The 18,216-nt window shown below is 45.7% G+C and overlaps 1 protein-coding gene across 1 annotated transcript in view; it reads left to right on the top strand.

The window, feature by feature from the left end:
* Positions 1–16,902, top strand: part of CALB2 (calbindin 2) — a 30,004-nt gene extending 13,102 nt beyond the window's left edge. The window contains exons 2-11 of the mRNA XM_069087625.1: positions 1,234–1,310; positions 3,488–3,577; positions 5,182–5,262; positions 8,707–8,763; positions 9,608–9,685; positions 10,405–10,460; positions 11,940–11,979; positions 12,119–12,172; positions 13,336–13,407; positions 16,225–16,902. Of these exons, the coding sequence (XP_068943726.1) occupies positions 1,234–1,310; positions 3,488–3,577; positions 5,182–5,262; positions 8,707–8,763; positions 9,608–9,685; positions 10,405–10,460; positions 11,940–11,979; positions 12,119–12,172; positions 13,336–13,407; positions 16,225–16,341 (722 nt within the window). The 3' untranslated portion in view covers positions 16,342–16,902. The remainder of the gene's footprint in view (positions 1–1,233; positions 1,311–3,487; positions 3,578–5,181; positions 5,263–8,706; positions 8,764–9,607; positions 9,686–10,404; positions 10,461–11,939; positions 11,980–12,118; positions 12,173–13,335; positions 13,408–16,224) is intronic.
* The last annotated feature ends 1,314 nt before the right edge of the window (positions 16,903–18,216 follow it).

Here is an 18,216-nt window from a genome sequence, read left to right as displayed (position 1 = left end):
ACAGCTGAGGAGACTGGGACAGACAGAGGTTAAATGATCTGCCCAGGGCCACAGAATTTGGAAGTGTTTTAATCTAGATGTGAACTCAAGTCCTCCTGACTCCAGGTCCAGCACTCTGTCTGTCCCCTGTACCACCCAGCTGCCTCTGAGGAGGCCCATTCTGATCAGAATACTATGGTTTCCGATCACATCACTGTTATTCTTTTAGGCAAACCCCTCAGCTTCTTTGAGACTCAGTTTTCCCCTATGTAAAATAAGAAAAATGTTTAAAAATACGTAAAAATGTTTTAAAATGTCAAATAAGAGCCCTGATGGGCTAAAAAAAAAAAAAAGGATGGGATTATCCAAGAAAAGCTCCTCAATGGTGCTCTGACTCAGTGAAGACACTATTGGTGTGGTGCCCTAAGGAGGTTAATGACAAGAAAAGATCCAGGGGGAAAAAACACTGGAGCAGGAAAACAGCTAGAAATGAAATATGTGGCCAGCAATGGGGGAATGGTTGAACAGATTGTGGTAGATGAATATATCCGTGTACCCTCCGGAACAAAGATTGGGAAGAATTCAGAAACCTGGGAAGGCGTGAATGAAGGAAAACAGAATAAAAAAGGTAAGAGTCTAGAGAACAGTAGTCATGACTACAGCGATGCCAAGACAGCACCCAAGGTGACAGCCAAGACTGGACCCCATGGGCTTGAGACTCTCCAGGGGACAGGCTTGGACAGGGGATGGATGCTGCTTGGGGTTGGTCGGTTACCCGCTGCGTCCATAGAAAAATAAAAACCTGTTTTTTAAAATGAACTAAAACAGGGGAGTTGGCCAGGATAAACCTGCTGGGGTCCCTTGCAGCAGTTCTACCTTGTGGCTCAAAGTCTTGCCTCCTCCCTGAAGCCTTCTCTCTTGTGCCACCTTGTGTGAAGTCTGACCTATGAAGAAGAACCCATCAGCGTGTATTATCTTGTATAATTTTGTGTGAGAGTATGAATCTGTCCCCCAGACTCTACTGAATGCCCTCTGAGGGTAGGGGTTGTGTTCCCCTGCAGGTTCCCACTAGGGTGGGAGTAGCACAGTAAACAGGCAGCAAATCCAGGTTTGGTTGATTAGATGATTTATTGACAAAATGAGAATCCCAGTCCCATCACGGCCCGGGCTTCCCTCTCTGCCCCTTCCAGCCTCCCATCAGTTTCACTCCCCAGGGTTGATGGAAGGTGTTTTGTTGTTTCTGTCATCCTGCAGGAAACGGTTACATCGAAGGAAAAGAACTAGAAAATTTCTTCCAAGAACTGGAAAGTGCGAGAAAAGGAGCTGGCATGGTAAGGAGGGTTGGTGTTCAGATTCTCCTCTTGCTCCCCTTGTTTCTGCCTGTAGCTGGAACCTAGGCAGAAGCCAGAGCAGGAGCCCCTGCCCACAGCTGATGTGGCTTTGTTTACAGGCGAAAGGAACTAGTGCCTGCCTGCCTAACCCAAATGACTTCTTTCTTTCCTTCCTTCCTCCTTCCTTGCTTCTTTCTGTCCTTTCTTTTTCTATTTCCTTCTTTATTTCTCCTTCCTTTCCTTCCCTGCTTCTTTTTCTCTGTATCTTCCTTTCTTTCTCTTCTTCCTTTTTTCTTCCTTTCTTCCTTCCTTCCTTTCCTTTTCCTTCTTGTGGGCCTCCCTGTCTCACTCAGGCTGAAAGTACAAAGTCGACCTACTGCTGATCCACACCATTTCCTACTTGGGCCCATTCATGCCTCCTCAGGCAGCCCGAAGGCTCCCTGCTCCTGAGGGCTCACCATATTGGTGCTGGACTCCAGAGCTCAGCAATCCACCAGCTTTGTCCTCCCCAGGAGCAGGAATTCCTATTGTATACCTCCACGCATGGCTGAATTTTTATTTTCCAGGAAAATAACTGCTTAAATAATACTGAGCAGCTGATCCCCAAGTTGTACGGCAAAAGGGCTAGTTCCAGGTTCCTCCACATCCAGAGTTACTAGTATTTGGAAGCCTATAGAATGAGTCAGAGATAAAGCTGAAAATGTCTTTGAATGGATGGGACTGGCCTATGAACCAATGAGCCCTCCTGTAAGCAGGCTTCCCAACCTGTTCTAGATGGGGAATGGCATCAAAAGCCCTCTGTACTGTACCATCAGGACTAGGCTCATTGGCCAGTCCCACGCAACACCCAAGTCAAGGCTCCTAGAACATGGTAGCTCTTTCTTACCTGGGCATCCAGAGCTATATATCGTGCAGACACTAGAGGTCAGGCTCTCATTGTGCAGCCCAGCCTGCTGCTAATCCGACCGCCTAACACGAATTCAAAATTACTTCCAAATCACTTAGAAAAACAAAGAGAGATTATTTCTAGCATATTCCGGTTGGGGGCGGGGGGGGAATTGTACCTGAAGACACTCATCCATTAAAGGAGTTCACTAGGGCCTGAGAAGAGCATCATGGTCCATGCCATGAGTGAAAGCCTGCTGCTCTTAGAAAGTCATGTGTTTGCCTCAAGTACAGCTCTAGGTACAAACTGAACCTATGTAGTCCCTTCCAACTTTGAGAGTCTATGAATTCCCTCAAGCCTTTCCAAAAAAAAGTGATTTATAGCATTAAAAAGTTGGTTTAGATTGCTTCTTGGTGATTCATATGTGGCTAGATTTAATGTTTGAATATATAAAGGCACGTTTCCAAGTCCACTACATAACCAATGGTTCAAAAGCCACATTAATATGGGGATTAGAATCAAGTGATGACTTTTCTAAGCAATAGAAATTACTCTCCTGCCAGCTACACCAAATAACGTGATACATAACACTGTCCCTCTCTGCCTCAGTTTCTCCTTCTGTGATATGCAGGTCAGATCCCCACCTATCTGGCTGCCTTAGAAACTTAAACTGCAGCCTTATCTGAAATGGATTAGATGAGCCCTAGCCAGAATGGCCACTGTATCATATGGAGCTCAATGTTCGCCTCATGTCTGTGGGAACTGGAGAATGCCGAGAACACTCCTCTTGGTGTGGCCATGAAGGTTTAGGGTGGAGTACAGTTACTTACACTCAACAGGGCATGCTGAGGCCTTGTACCTTCCTTTAGAGTTTGTGCAAATAGGACAGGGGCAGGTCTTAGAAAGCTAAAGAAGGACTGCCCGGCAGAGTGAACAAAGAGCTAGTCTTGAAATAAGGAAGACCTGTGTTGAAGCCTGGTTTCATAGCAGGTGACCTTGGGCAAGTGCCCCAGACAATTCTCTCACATCTGCATTGGTGGAAGGAGTTTCTCATCAGGAGGTCCCTAACTGATAACATCACAATATTTTTTAAAAAGGGGGGAAGGAGCCTAAACTAGATTAGCCAGTTTGGGATCAGCCCAATTTGGAGAGTGTTGGCCACCATCCATAATGAATAACTAGCTAGAAACACTTCCCACCCACTGCCAGGTCCAAGGGAAGTTCTGTGGGGGCAGCCTAGAGGTTCAAAGGACAAGATCCACTTGGATTCCCCTTCCTTGTCTTTCTGAAGGAAACAAAGAGTGGTAGCTTTGGGGAGAAGATGAAGGAGTTCATGCAGAAGTATGACAAGAATGCAGACGGAAAAATTGAGATGGCAGAGGTGAGTTCTGCCCTCCTGATAAAGCACCAGGGCATGGGGGGGGGGGCTGGGGCAATGGAAATTCTCCTATACCCCCTTCCCTGCTTCTCCCATTCATCCTTATGGATTTAGGATTTGGGGCTACCTTGGAAGAAGGGGGTTTAAATTCAGATAGAGCACAAGAACCCATAGGGCACTGGGGAATTCCTACCTGCTTCTTGAGAAATGGCATCACAGAGATAAAGTAAGAAAACCACTAGTGGCACAGGGCACAAAGCACCGGGACTGGAGTCAGGAAGACTCATCTGAGTTCAAATCTGACCTCAGACACTTACTAGCTGTGTGACCCTGAACAAGTCACTTCACCCTGTTTGCCTCAGTTGCCTCATTTGCCAAATGAGCTAGAGGAGGAAATAGCAAACCACTCCAGTGTCTTTGCCAAGAAAACCCCAAATGGGGTCAGGAAGAGTCAGATACAACCAAAAGTACCAAACCTAGGGTACAAATCCCAGCTCTGTCATTTATTATCTACATAACCCTGGGCAAGTTACTTCACCTGTAAACTAAGAACTGTAGGGGGTAGTTATAAAGATTAAGATAAGTAAACTACTTTGATAATCTTAAAGTATTATATAAATATATGCTATTAATATCCGTCCAGTTCTTTTATGCTCCTGGGAAGTAAGAAAACAGCAATGGCCTAACCCTTTGATGCTTCCCTTAGCCCAACATCATGGACATTTACTCCATCTTCTTTGGGGGAGGCTACCCCACTCTAGGCAGATCCTGCTCAATATAGGCACATTCAATTAGGAAAATTTGCCTCTCTTTTTTCCTGTGTACAGCACAGAAGGGACCCCAGTCATAATGATTTCACAGGGCACACTGGAGCACAAGATTGCCAGCACTATGTGTGCCAAAGTTTGCACATATGGATTGATTTTTGAATGGCAGGGGTCAGAGCCTCCCCCAGATAAGATACTAAAGTCAAGAAATTGGGCCAAAGTTGGGATCAAATGACTTAACATGTATGGTGCTTTGGAAACTTTAAAGAACTATATAAATGCTGGCTATTATGATGGAGTTCTCGCTTACCTTGCCTCTCCTGGTGGGCTTCTCCCAGATGCCCATCTAGGATCTCTTTCTTGCTAATAACATGGGTTTGGTGTCAGAAAATCTGGGCCTCATTTCTGGTTCTGGTGTGTACCACTATGTAACCTTGGGCCAAGAACTTAACATTTCTGACCTAAGTGTTTTCATCCATAAGATTTCTGAAGTCCTAGTTCCAAGACCTAAGAGGCCAATTCTCAACAAAGTGTTCATTCATAAGCTGTCATTACTCACTACCTAATTGAATTACAATCCTTCTCTAGAAGGGCTAATTGTATTTTTAAAAGTGACTGCTCTCCCCTGGTATCCCTCACAGTAAATGCTTCATATGCAGGACTTGTAGGGGATTGGGAGTGGGGGTGGGACACATCTACTCCCATCTCCCCTCCAGCTTCGATGGGAATAAGCAACAGGAGGTGCCACCGTGGCAAGGCTGCTGACTGACCTCAGAGCGGTCAAGTAAGTCAGGAACTGAAAGGAGAGATCCTCACTGGCTTCTTGTCTGTTTCCTTCAGTTGGCCCAGATCCTGCCTACAGAGGAGAACTTTCTGCTGTGCTTCAGGCAACATGTGGGCTCCAGCGCAGAGTTCATGGAGGTAAGCTGCAGGGTGTCTCGTGTGGCCCATGCCTGCTCTTTCTCCTCCCCTAAGACAGAACTATCCCTCCCAGAATCCAAGGTCAGGAAAGACACTTCCAGAGGTTGCCCTTCATTTGGAGAAATAGCTCAGAGTCACGTTCAAGCCAGGAAACCGAGCTCTTGGGTTTCCTCTAGGACTGGGGAGGCCCCAAGTTGGTGCACAGTTCAACATCCTAATGACTTGTTGGGTTGATCCAACAGCTTTCTTCAAGGAGCTCAAAATACTTTGTAGGCATCCTGTTTCCCTTCATTATAACCACTGAGGAAAGGAAGAGAAAGGGGCCAATGTATTTTTTTACTAAAGTTAGAAAAACTGAGGCCCAAGAAAAGGAAGTATCCTGAATTCTAGTCTTAATTCCACTTCAGATTCATTGTGTGTGACTATAGAAATAATTTCCTCCTTCTACACCTCAGCTTTCCTTCTTTAAAATGGAGATTATTAGACACAGGGTACAAAAAGTTTCCCATTCTTTATTTTTAAAAGTGACCTCAGAATTTAAGGATCTTACAATGGTCCTTTGAAGCCCTATAGAGAAATATTACAGAACCTGCCATGACTCAAACAGACCAGTAATGATTTGCTAATAATCTTCTTGCTGTAACAGTTCTTCACTTGATCAGTCTCAAAGCCAAATTCGAACCATACCCACCACATACACTCTCTCTACTCTGGCAAACAGACAGGGTTTTTAAAATGGGATTTTCAAAAACAGCATTCATGTTGCTGTTTTAATATGTTTTAAATCAATATCCATTTAATAGTCCTACCACCAAAATTCACTGCCAAAAAATGACTAGAAATTGAACCCAACAAATAAAAACCCTTCAATGAAATCCCCATGCGCAGTACCCATTGGCTGAGAACTAACACTTTCTCAGGGTGGGGGACACATTTTTAAAACCCCAGCATTCCTCTGCACCTTATGTTAGCATTCATATTCACATGGGAGCATTGTCAGGTGGCATCCAACACATCAGTCGTCTTCTTTGTCTAATGTGCCACTAAAAGCATTTTTAACTGGCTTTTCCATCAAGGAAACCCAACGGTTGGCACACAGGGTTCTATGCTTGGACTAGCAACTGGAACATTTCAGGGTGGCCCACACCCACCTCTGGAACTGATCAAACATCACTAGACCCTTCCTTTCCTCATGAGCATGTTCATCAGTCAATAAGCTTTTATTAAATGCTTACTAGGGGCCAGGCACCGTGTTAAGCTCTAAGGTACAAAGAAAGACTAAAATGGGCCCTGCCTTGAAGGATGATTAATGCATCCTAACAGGAGAGACAAGATATATACAGAGTAAACGAAAGGCTAAATGAAATGAAATGCACATAGGTGGCAAAGTGGAGTCAGGCAGATTCATCTTCCTGAGTTCAAATCCAGCCTCTTAGTTGTGTGACCCTGGGCAAGTCACTTAACCCTGCTTGCCTCAGCTTAGAGCTAGAGTAGGAAATGGCAGTATCTTTGCCAAGAAAACCCCCAATGGGGTTACAAAGAGTCAGACACAACCGAAAGGCATGCAGTGAAGAACAGTCCTCAGTTTCCCCTCCTATACAGAACCAGGATGAGATTAATTAGAGCGAAGCATGGGGACGGATTAAAAGGGAACTGAAAAGAGGCCAAGTATCTGTGATCATTGCCCCTCTCTCTGAGGCTGAAATGAGTTGGAATCCATCTCTGGCTTCAGCCCTCCTGAGCTCCACAATAGCTGAAAAGCAGATGTCCCAGGATCCCCGCCCCTCCTGAGCCTTTCCCCTTTGCAGTTTCCATCAGCCAAAAACATGAAACAGGCTGCTCAGCAGCACAAAAAGGTCTGTGCTCTCAGAGGACATGAATCCCACCTGCTCAGAGCACCAAGTCTCTCTAATTTTAGCCAAGCCTCAGGAATCCTTTGGAATTAAAAGAAAAAAACCCAAGTCTCTCTAACTATTTGTCTTGAATGAGAAAAGAATAATGATCCAACTGCACAAAGCAGATTGCTAAAGGCTGAGAGCCAGCAGCGGGCCTGGGAGGAGGGGAGAGCAGGACAAGTTTGGCCTTGGAATGATCTCATTTCAAAATCTGGTTCAGATATTCTGTCCTGTAGCCCACCTTCTCTATGTCTCCTTACATCACTGTCTTGTTTCGAAGGAAAAAAGGAGTCCAGTTGAACTATCTGAAAGTGTGGATTCTTCCTTTGCATCCATTTATCCTTGATCTAGGGATTATTCAATGGAGTTGGGTGTGAGGGTTTTCTTGAAGAAAAGGAGGAGCTCTCATAATTAGATATTCCTCAAACAGCTGGTCTGTAACACAGGACTGAAACCATTTACTAGCTGGGTGGTGCAGTAGATAGCGTGCTGGGCTAGAGTCAGGAAGACTCATCTTCAAAATCCAAAAAAGTTCAAATCCAGCCTCAGACACTAGCTGTATGACCCTGGGCAAGTCACTTCACCCTCATCACCCTGTTTTCCTGTTTCCTCCTCTGTAAAATGAGCTGGACAAGAAAACGGCAAACCATCCCAGTGTCTTTGCCATGAAAATCCCAAGTGGAGTCTCAAACAACAACTTTTGTCATCAATGGAAAGGGCAACAGCCTTGAGGGGAGAGAGAGGTGGACTTAAATCCCAGTTCTCAATCCTTGCTAAATATGTGGCTATAGACTAGTCACTTGTCCTCATCTTTAAAATGGGAGCATTACACAATTGTCATTTTGATTTTTTAACATTCATTTTTCAATTCTGAGTTCCAAATTCTCTCCCACCTTCCAGCCTCTCCCCCACTCACTGAGAAGTCAAGCAATATGTACACATGTGAAATCATACAAAACATGTCCATATCAGCCATGTTGACAAAAAATGCAGATTTTTTAATTTTGCAGAGTTGTTATGAAGAAAGTGCTTGGCTACCTTAAAGATATGGAGAAAATAAGGAGTCTGAGGAGGAAATAGGCCTTTTTCTTGTCAAGGCTAAGACCCTCTCCTTGTGTGTTCAATCCTACTCTCCTATCTCTTCAGAGGACTCAATCTCTCCCTAGGGCTATAATGCTTTCCCTCAGCCCAACATGCTCTGGTCTCTCTAGCCCTAGAAAAAAAACCTTGCCTCCCCCCTCCTTAAAGGCAGAGAGTGTCTCACTCTGTCTTCAGACCCCATGCCTGTCTGTCCTAAATCTTAATTCCCAGAATTGGGTTGGGGTACCTAGAAATGTTTACTAAATTCAACAGAACTAGAACTAGGACTCTGGCTTGGGAGGCTGAGGGCCAAAGGGTATGGTGGGGAGAGTACTGATAGGGACCTTCAAGGTCTCTGTCTTTCAAGACTGACATTCTACAATAAGATGCCTTTTCCAAACACAGCAGAGATTGGTGGCCTGATGGCCAGAGGAGGCTGTTTGCCAACCATCCAACATTTCTCTTGCAGGCTTGGCGGAAATATGACACGGACAGGAGTGGGTACATTGAAGCCAATGAGCTCAAGGTAGGCTGCCATGGAAAACAGAAGGATGGTCACTGCAAGCATGGGTGCTTCTGGGTCACATGTTCTTGCTTATTTTACCAAATTCCCAGGGTGCAGAAATCAAGAAACAGGCCCCTGGGGAGAAGGCTGCTTGTGGGGTGAGGGCAGGCAGAGGGAGGGACGAGATCAGAAAGGAAGACAAACAGATGCAATCCCTCCACTGCACATCTTGTGAAAAGGGCAATTAGAAGATTTCCACCTGGAAAGCCAAGACACCTCTCGGTTTTCTCAGCTTCCGGCCAGAGGCGGCATAGGTGTGAGATGACGCATCCTCCCAGTGACTGGGTGAAGGAGCAGTGTGGTCACACCCTTGGTGTGTGTGTTGGAGGGGTGAAGTTCTGGGATGGGAGCTTTTCTGAGTTGTGGTTCCCAGTTTCCAGGTGCAGTGATTAGGTACCACATTTGAGGTAACAGGAAGGAGAGAAACTGCACATCCCACCCCCACCCCCGGCCCACTCAGAAACTGGGGGAAGTAAAGCAGTGAGAACGCAGCCCAACCGGCTGTGCCCTTCCCTTCGGACCTGCCACATCCCTAACCAGAGGAGATTCTAGGTTATTGCTGACAGGCTCAAGGACCAACTGAGGAATGCCTTGCCTCCCAGCCCAGGGATAAACAACTGGAGGAAAACCTTGGGGGGCTTCCGCTCCCTCCTCCATCTGTTTCTGTGATCTCTGACCCTTTTTCTTCCTTCTTCCTTAACGCGTTCCTATGCCCTAGACCAGCCAATTGTATTCAGGAGTATTATTTAATCCCACCAAGGTCACTGTAGGCTTACTGGGTCACTGATTCCTTCTGTGTTTTCAGGGATTCCTGTCAGACCTGCTGAAGAAAGCAAACCGGCCCTATGATGAGCCCAAGCTCCAAGAGTATACACAGACCATAGTAAGCAAAAAGCTCCCCCCTGGGACAGGAGAACTGAACTGGAACCCCGCCTCTGCCCCAAGCTGATGGGGCTTTGATCCCTGGAAGATCTTTGGAACACCACTTAGCTCAGACCCAAGACAGACTCAGGCCAGCTGGTCCAGAACCCTTCTTTCGGCATGCCCGTGTCATACTCAGGTCCCTCCACCACTTCCTGCTCCCCACCCTTCAGGCTCCATCCTTTCAAGAACTAGCTGGAATTGTGAGCCTGCCTTAACCCCTAAGCCAGCAGGAGACTTGGGGACTGACCATTTCCATGGCAACCTCTGCTGCTCCAGCAAGGGAGAGATGAGGGGAGAGAGCTAGGCAAGACTCTGAAAATAAGCCAATTAGAGTTCAGTGAGGCTTTCTAGCTTCTCTACTATCGAAGGAAGGGAGAGGATGGAGTTTCTAAAGCCTTCCTGGCACTTTGGGTGCCATTTCTAAGTGATGTTGATTCCTGACCTCCACATAGCCTCAGAGGGAAATAAGCAATCTCAGGGTGTCTCTGCACATTATGCCCTTCCTTTTCCTTTCCAACAAAGCCTGGAGAATAGTTGCTAAATACTAGGTAGCTGCGAAATGGCCAAGGTTCTGATAACTCAGTGTCAGATAGGTCTTTGCCAGACTCAGCCGTATACATGAAAGAGGAGAGTTGGCTTGCAGGCCAATAACCCAAACATCTTTCTGTATCCCGACAGCTGCGGATGTTTGATTTGAACGGAGATGGTAAATTGGGCCTCTCAGAGATGTCCCGGTAAGAGCCACCTCACACATCCAATGCCACCACTGCATATCTACTGGTTTTCAGCTCTGCTGCTTGTAGCTATGATCCCATCACCCCTCTGGCCAACCAAAAAGAAAGGCATCTTCCAGCTGAATTCAACTAATATTCATTAATGACCTATGTTCAAGGAAGTATGCTAGATGCTAATAATAGAAAAATGAAAAATAACATAGTCTCTACCCATCAGGAGCTTTCAGCTCTGAGGAACAGGGGGAGGGATGAGGCAAGTATACAAATTACTATAAGACAAATTAGAAAATTATAATGTGCATAAGAAAAATCAGAAATGGCCTGAGAGGTTCAGGGAGGGAAGGGGATTTTCTAGCTGAGAGGATTAGGAAAGGTTCATGAATAAGTTGATTGTTGAAGTAGGCTTTGACCAGGGGAAGAATGGGAAGAGGAATAAAGGAAGGAGGGCAGGGGAGACCATGGCATGGGAGATACTGTGCTCAAAGACACGAAGATGGAAGAGAGCTGGCTGATATTAGGGAGCAGTTGGGGTTGTTGATCTTTGCTATGGAAGAGGACCAAAATGGTATCATTATGTTGGGGTCAAGGTACAGTGTGTCCAACTGTGGCTGATGAGACCAGATGTAGTCCAGTTCTACTGAAACACAAAGAACGTGAATGGGAATGCCATTATATAACCTTATGAAATAAGGCTAGAAGGCTAAATTAAAGCCAGGGGGATTCCAATACATCTAAGGAATTTGTATTTTATCCCACTGGCCATGAGAAACCACTGAAGGTTTCTTATTTGAAGTGTCTCGATTAGACCTTAGTACTGGAAAGACTACTTTGGCAGCAGGATGAAGGAAAGAGGGGAAAGAATGGACGAAGGGAGGTTAGTTAGGTGGTGGTAGTAATGATTCAGGAGAGAGCCGGGGCAGGCTTGAAATAAGAGTAATGAATATGAATGGAAAGGATACCCATAATAGAAATATTTCAGAGGTAAAATCAATAGTACTTGACAACTGATTGGATGTCTGAGGTGAGGAAGAAGGAATAATTAAGGATGATGCTAACATTTTGAACCTATGTGACTATGAGGGTAGCAGTAGCAACACTAGAAAGGGGGAAAATAAAAGGAAGAACAAGTTTAATAAGAAAGTTGATGAGTTCTACTTTGGATATAGTTAATTTGAGATGTTTCCAAAGAGAATGGAACTAGGAATGCAGAACTGGAACTTAGGAAAAGAATTTTGTTTGGGATATAAATTTGGCCTTAATCTAAAATGATAAAGAAAGTCACCAAAGTGGATGATATCTCCCAGAAATGAGAAAAATAAATAGTACTACATGATACCCACCGACTCATTTCACTTGTTTTCTCCTGTATCTGTACTTTTCAATCTTCTCTGTAGATGCTAACCTTCTCCCAGAATCCTTTGCCCTGCCTCAGTTTCTCTTGTCTATTGTCTAATCTACACTCTAACATTTTCCTTCCAGACTGTTGCCTGTACAGGAAAATTTTCTCCTTAAATTTCAGGTAAAACAGTTCTTTTTTCTTTCCCTTTTCTGTGCCTTCTTTACTCTTACAGAACATTGCTTCCCCAAGCCCCCTCCCTCCACACACACCTTTTAAATTGATTTTTATTTATTCACCCATTCATACTTGATCCATACAGGGTATGAAGCTGACTTCAGAAGAGTTCAATGCTATCTTCACATTTTATGACAAGGTAAAAAGAAGGCCAGCATGCATAAAGGAAAGCAAAGTTGTATTTCTAGGGGGGAAGGCCAGAGATAGGGAATCTGAAACCCCACAGCAGAAGAAAAACGATCAAAAATACCCAGTTGGGGTTAGGCTGTCTCAGTCACTTCTAGCCTCCCACTGGCTCATCAATGCCATTTATCATTTTCCTTTAGACAAGGACATCCTTCATGGGACTGGGTGGTAGCAGCCCTTAACACCTGTCTCATGAAACTCAATATGTGCACCTGGCATCATTAGCTTTCTCTTAAAACCTCATCTTGGGAATGGCATCCAGAAGTTATCAAACCCTTTTCCACTCTGGAGATCTGTTCAACCCTAGTGAACAACAACAAAAAAGTAATCCATGCATCAGTAATTAGAACAAGTATTTTGAGGGAACTAGCTGACTGATTTAAATAACTGATTGCTTTTTCTCCATTAAGATAGTTCTTTGACTAAATTGACTAGCTGTAGCAGCAAGCACCCTGGAGTCCCTAGGGTGGCTGCTCACACAGGTTCTTGGATCTGCTTTGATAAAGGAAAGCAACTCAAAATGGGTTAACAAGCTTACTTTAATCAGTCAGACATATATCGTTTACCTTATTCAGGGGAAAAAGTCAGCACCCCGAACTTCAAAGTATACAGGCAGAATTATCAAGACAGAAACAGATCAAGTAGACAGATTTCCAAACTGTCCAACCATTACATCCATACCCAGTCAACATCTGGGTTTCCACATGTGCGTTTTTCAAAGCCGGGGAGGCTCTAGACAACGGCTTCTCAGAATCCAGATCAAATCACAGAACACTTCTCAAAGTGAGCCCCCAAAACAAAGCCTCACATCAGGGCTTATATAGCCTTCTCCTGGCTCAGAGAATGTAACAACCTTATTGACCCACTGGCCAATCAAAAAGTATTTACTGAAAAACCAGCCTCCTACCCCAAGTTTCAGGTGCACTTTAGCCTAGTGGCAGGGAAGATCTTTAAATTTGCATTCCCGTTACACTAGCATGGTCAGTTGGTCTGGCATTGTATCCATTGAGCCTAATGTTCCTCAGCTTGTACTGAGTGATAGGGAGATGAGGTTGCAGGGGAGGGGTGAGGGAATTACTAGAAACTCCCTGACAAGTGTCTATGTTCAATTTACAGGATGGGAGTGGCTACATTGATGAGAATGAACTGGATGCCCTTTTGAAGGACCTGTATGAGAAAAACAAGAAGGTGAGGAGGTCTTTGGGGGATCCTTCTGAGGTGGCTCTGACTAGGAACCACAATTCTGCCTCAGCCCATGACATGGAAATCTGAGAAGGATTCACACCAGCCCAACTGCCTGGTCTAAGCAAGCTTTCTATGTGAAGGAGGATGTGGGAAGGAAGGAACAGATGTGAGGTGGGAAGCTAAGAGAACCGAAGAAAGGCAGTGAGTGAGAAAAGGGGGTCACAAACAAGGTTTGTTTTCCTGGAACAGATGAGAACCCCTAAAGTCAAGCATGCCCCTCCCACAATTATGTTACCTTTCTAACTAACTCCCTTCATAGTTTTTGAACTGATTCATGGTGTGAAAAAAAGCCTAGAGAGAATTGAAACTACCAAGAATGCTTCTCCAGGTAACATTCTTCATGGTTGCATGTTATGCTTCTAGGTAGCATAGGGAAGAGAGGGAGAGGGAGATTCTGAAGGTAATAAATGTAAGGATGGACTGGCCAGTCACCTTGTAACTCTGTATAAGAGAAGCCAGAAAAAAAATCATTAAGCAAGGAAGCAAAGAGGTCAAAGCCTCTGCCGGAGAAACCCAAATCTACAGCAGCATTTTGGACCCTGTGAGATGACAAGAACAGCCAGACAATAGAGATTTACAAAGCCAAGGTGTGAGCCAACCTTGGTGTGAACTAGAGGGCTGCCTCTCGGGATGAATAAAAAAGGAGCAATTTGAGGATGGGGAAAGTCATAGATGTGATTCAGGTCTGAATGTGGAGAAAATTAAAATGTCAACAAATTATTTTTTCTTGAAAAGTAGAATAAAAATCCAAGGGTGACTACAAGATTTTGAAGTGGGGTGAAAACAAAGTGCTGATGAGAGTGGGCACAGCAATGCCCTGAATACCCACAAAATACTACTATAACTTATAGCTGTATGTATGAAAAAATAGCTAGAGGGTTTAGACTCAGGTGTGTGAAACAATGTAGGCTTCCTTTCCAAGCTTCAGTGGAGAATAAGACATACATCTGGGACCTCATGGTCTGTTTCAAGTGGGTGCTTCCATCCAGAACCACTTCCCCAAGGAATATCTGATTTTTGGTCCAGACTTAGGGAACACAGGATGTAATTTTAGCTGGGACTTGAATAAAGCCAGGAAGTGGAGACTGTTAAATTCTTGCACAGGTTTGAAACCCCTAGGTGCCTCTTTATCTACCCACCCATCAGCTTTGCTAAGGAGTCCCAGAAGAAAGCATCTGAATGGATTTTCTCTCAGCTCTCTAGCTGAAACACAGAGAAGCAACTCTTGGCTTCCAGGTTCACCACAATGCTGGGTCCTCACACTCCCTCACTGCACTGTGGGGGTACCTGTCAAGCTCAGAGCCTGAAAGCATGCAGGCACCTGCTTTTCCCCCACCTCTTTTTTTTATCTCTTAATTGGCAGAGGACAAACTGAAAAGAGAAACATACTAATTAAGTGGTGACTTTCCCAGGCTCAAAGCATTGCTTTGCCCTGGAAGATGCTGGCTTTAACTTCCCAGCTCTTGGTTTTTCACAAAGATGACTACAGAAGCTTTCAGATGTTTACAAACCACCCTTTGCCTTAGAGCCAGAGTACTGGGGAACATCAGGATGAAGAAGGCAAGTCTCAAATGAACAACAGAAAAGGGGACACCAGAGGTCCCTGCCAGGAACAAAACAAGAAGGCAGGCAGCAGAAGTCAGGGAGGACAGCAAGGTGGCCCTGGAGTCAGGAGGATCTGAGTTCAAATCCAGCCTCAGACACTGTGTGGCCCTGAGCAAGTCACTCCACCCTATTTGCCTCAGTTTCCTGACCTGTAAAATGAGCTGGGGAAGGAAATGGCAAACAATTCCAGTATCTCCGCCAAGAAAACACCACAAGGGGTCATGGAGAGTCAGACATGACTAAAACATACCAGCAAGCTCAGGGAGCAAAAGAAAAGGTACAGCTGTGAACTGGACTGAGCCTTCAGTCAAGCACCTCTATGGCTCAGTTTTCTCACCAGTAAAACCGGTGTCATGACATGAACAAGACAAGGGGGGCAGCTACTAAAAATGCAACTTCCAAAGGCCATCCCCTAACTGGTGACCACGATGTGGACCACAAGCAACAAACCTGGTGATGTCTGAGCAGTATTCTAATGCTGCTGATGTGTTCCTGTCCCAGGCTGTTCTGAACTTTGGACTCAAGCCATAATTCAACTATATAGAACTTGTCCCAGGCCACCCTTTTAAAGCTGGCTTCTGTGTAACATAAAGACATGGGCAGGCATTTAGATGGGTACTAGATAAACTGTAACAAACCTAAACATTTGTTCTCATTCCAAGAGAAGCTTACTGGACAGTGGGGGGACTGGTGAGGTGCCCTGGCTTTAGAAGGGAGAAATCTTCAGAATGTCAGGTTGTGCTAACAAGGCTTCCTGCAGCAGAATCCTTTGGAGGGGATGCTGGGGTGTGTCATATGTAGGTACATCTGACCCTGTCAGATAGTCCAAGACCTTTCTACACAGCATTTTGGTCACCTTCGAGGATGTGAATTGTTTGCCTGTAGGAGGAGGTTGGGTGAGGGGCGTTCATCTGGAGGATCAAGATTTAGGGCTAGGATTAGAATGCAGATCAGAGTCCAAGCAGAGATTGAGATGCTGGGTTGCATTTAGGTGGTGTTCAGATAAACCTTTTGTAGTCCTCTGGAGTGGTTCCAACTGCAGAAAGGGCCCAGTTGTGTGCAGGACAGGGAGTGAGGTCTTAGATTGCATTTCTAAGTGACCGCCTATACTGACCCCTCTCTCTCCCCTTCTCTCCCTCTCATCTGGTCTCCCAGGAGATGAACATCCAGAACCTCACAACCTACAGAAAGAGCGTGATGTCTTTGGCTGAAGCCGGGAAGCTGTATCGCAAGGACCTGGAGATTGTGCTCTGTAGTGAGCCCCCCATGTAAAAGGGAGTGGGCACCTGTACTCCTCTCCTCCCACTTCTCTCCCTTCTTCTGCCCTGCCGCTTCCACCAAGACCTAGAGATTAGGAGGCCCCGAACACCCCCTGCTGCCCAGCCCAGCACCCCAGAGAGCAGGAGAGGAAGGAGCAGCAGCTGCTGATGGATGTTCCCTGAGCCTTCTGTCCCACATCACTTCCCCCCACCCCAGGCTAGCCGTGCTGCTCTGCTTGTGACTCAGATTAGGGGAGAGGGGCCCTAGTTCTCTTTGCTGTGATGCATGAGCTCATCGTTGTATGATTTAGGCTACTGCGTCCAATAGGGTGACAGTCTATCTTGCTCCCCAGTGTCCCTCCTCTGCCCTGGCTCCCCGAGTCTCACCTGACCCCTCTAGCTGGTTGTGTGTAGATCATTCCTTCTTCCAGTTTCTGACTGTGACAAGAACGTGACCTGCCTTGCCTTTTCCATTTTGGTTTTTCCCTTTTTTTGGTTTCAGTTTCTTGTCTTATTATTCACCAAAGAAGAGTTTACAAACAATAAAATGGAAAAGTTCTGCTACTCAAACTCACCCACCGAATCACAGCCTGTATTCCTTCTTTCTCATTAGCTGCCCTTAGGGGTTAACGTAGTGGCTTCTGCCTCCTTTGGCACAAAGAAAGCGGGAAATAGCCATGGGAATACCTCATCAGTGGCACACTGCCTACCTAGGAAGATACAGTCCTGCACCCTGGGCTCCCTGGGAGCTCAGAAGAGAAGCTAGGGCTGGATATATCCACTTGGGAGTCATCTACATAGACATAATAAGGAAACTCCACCCAGAGAGAGGCCGCAGAAGGAAGAGAGCATAGGACTGAGCTTTGAGCTGTACCCACAGTCAGGGGAGCAGCAAAGGAGACAGGCAAGAAGAGAACCAAGAGAAAACAGGGTCATGACATCCCAGAGAGGGTGGCTGACAGTATTCAAGACTGCAGAGGTATCAAGGATTAGGATTGAGAAAATGCCATCCAATCTGGCAACTGAGAGATCCCTGGTGACTTTGGAGAGGGCAGTTTCAGTTGAGTGAGGAGTCAAAAGTAAAGAAAAGGTTAAGAACCTGGGAAGCCAGAGCCATGGGGATTCACTTAATGGAAATAGAGATGTTTTGAGGAAAGCATAGTTTGGAAAGAAAGATAATGCAATCCCAGCCCATCCTGCCTGTACATGCTATACTGCTCACTCCCCTCAAACAATGAAAAGTGAGGAAGAAGTAGGGAGGAGAGGAAAGGGAGGGGAAGAAGGATGGGAGGATTAGTCACTGGGCACTGCCCCAGAGCAGAGAGCATTCTGCTGAAGGGCACCTATACCAGCCATGAAGTGAAAGAGAGAACAGAATGTAGGCTTCCTGGATGGGGAAGGGAGGAGTTCTTCCAGTACAGCAAGGTAGGGGCATGGGTCATTAGGCTTTAATTGTCCTGAGGGACTCTCATCTTGTGCAACCAAGGGAGACCAACAGTAGGTGAGACAGAGCAGAGGAGCATTGAGGGGGCTGATGTAGTTGCACTGGAAATACTCAAAATAGGCTACTGGAATGTGGGGAAGGGCCCCTACTTTGGAGACCTTGCCTTAGTCATTCCTCCACACATGGGAAGCGAAGTGGGCACTGACACTGCCCCTGCCTGAGCAGAGAACCATCCAAGAATTCTGCACCTGCATTGGTTCCTGAAAGCACCACCTCCTCCCCCTCTTACCTCACTCTTCCTTCTCAGATTCACTGGCACCAACTCTAATAACCTGCTCCCCTACCACTCTACCACCCTCCCCTCATCCATCAAAAGCAGGATAACAGAAAAAAAAACACCAAACCTCTTGCCAACCAATAGCATTCATTGGGTAATTCCTGTGC

The sequence above is a fragment of the Petaurus breviceps genome, unplaced genomic scaffold (assembly GCF_028583685.1).
Source record: "Petaurus breviceps papuanus isolate PSGF00001 unplaced genomic scaffold, PetGlider_PUasm1.0 182, whole genome shotgun sequence".
Taxonomy (NCBI): domain Eukaryota; kingdom Metazoa; phylum Chordata; class Mammalia; order Diprotodontia; family Petauridae; genus Petaurus; species Petaurus breviceps.
This window is presented reverse-complemented; position numbering and strand designations above follow the sequence as displayed.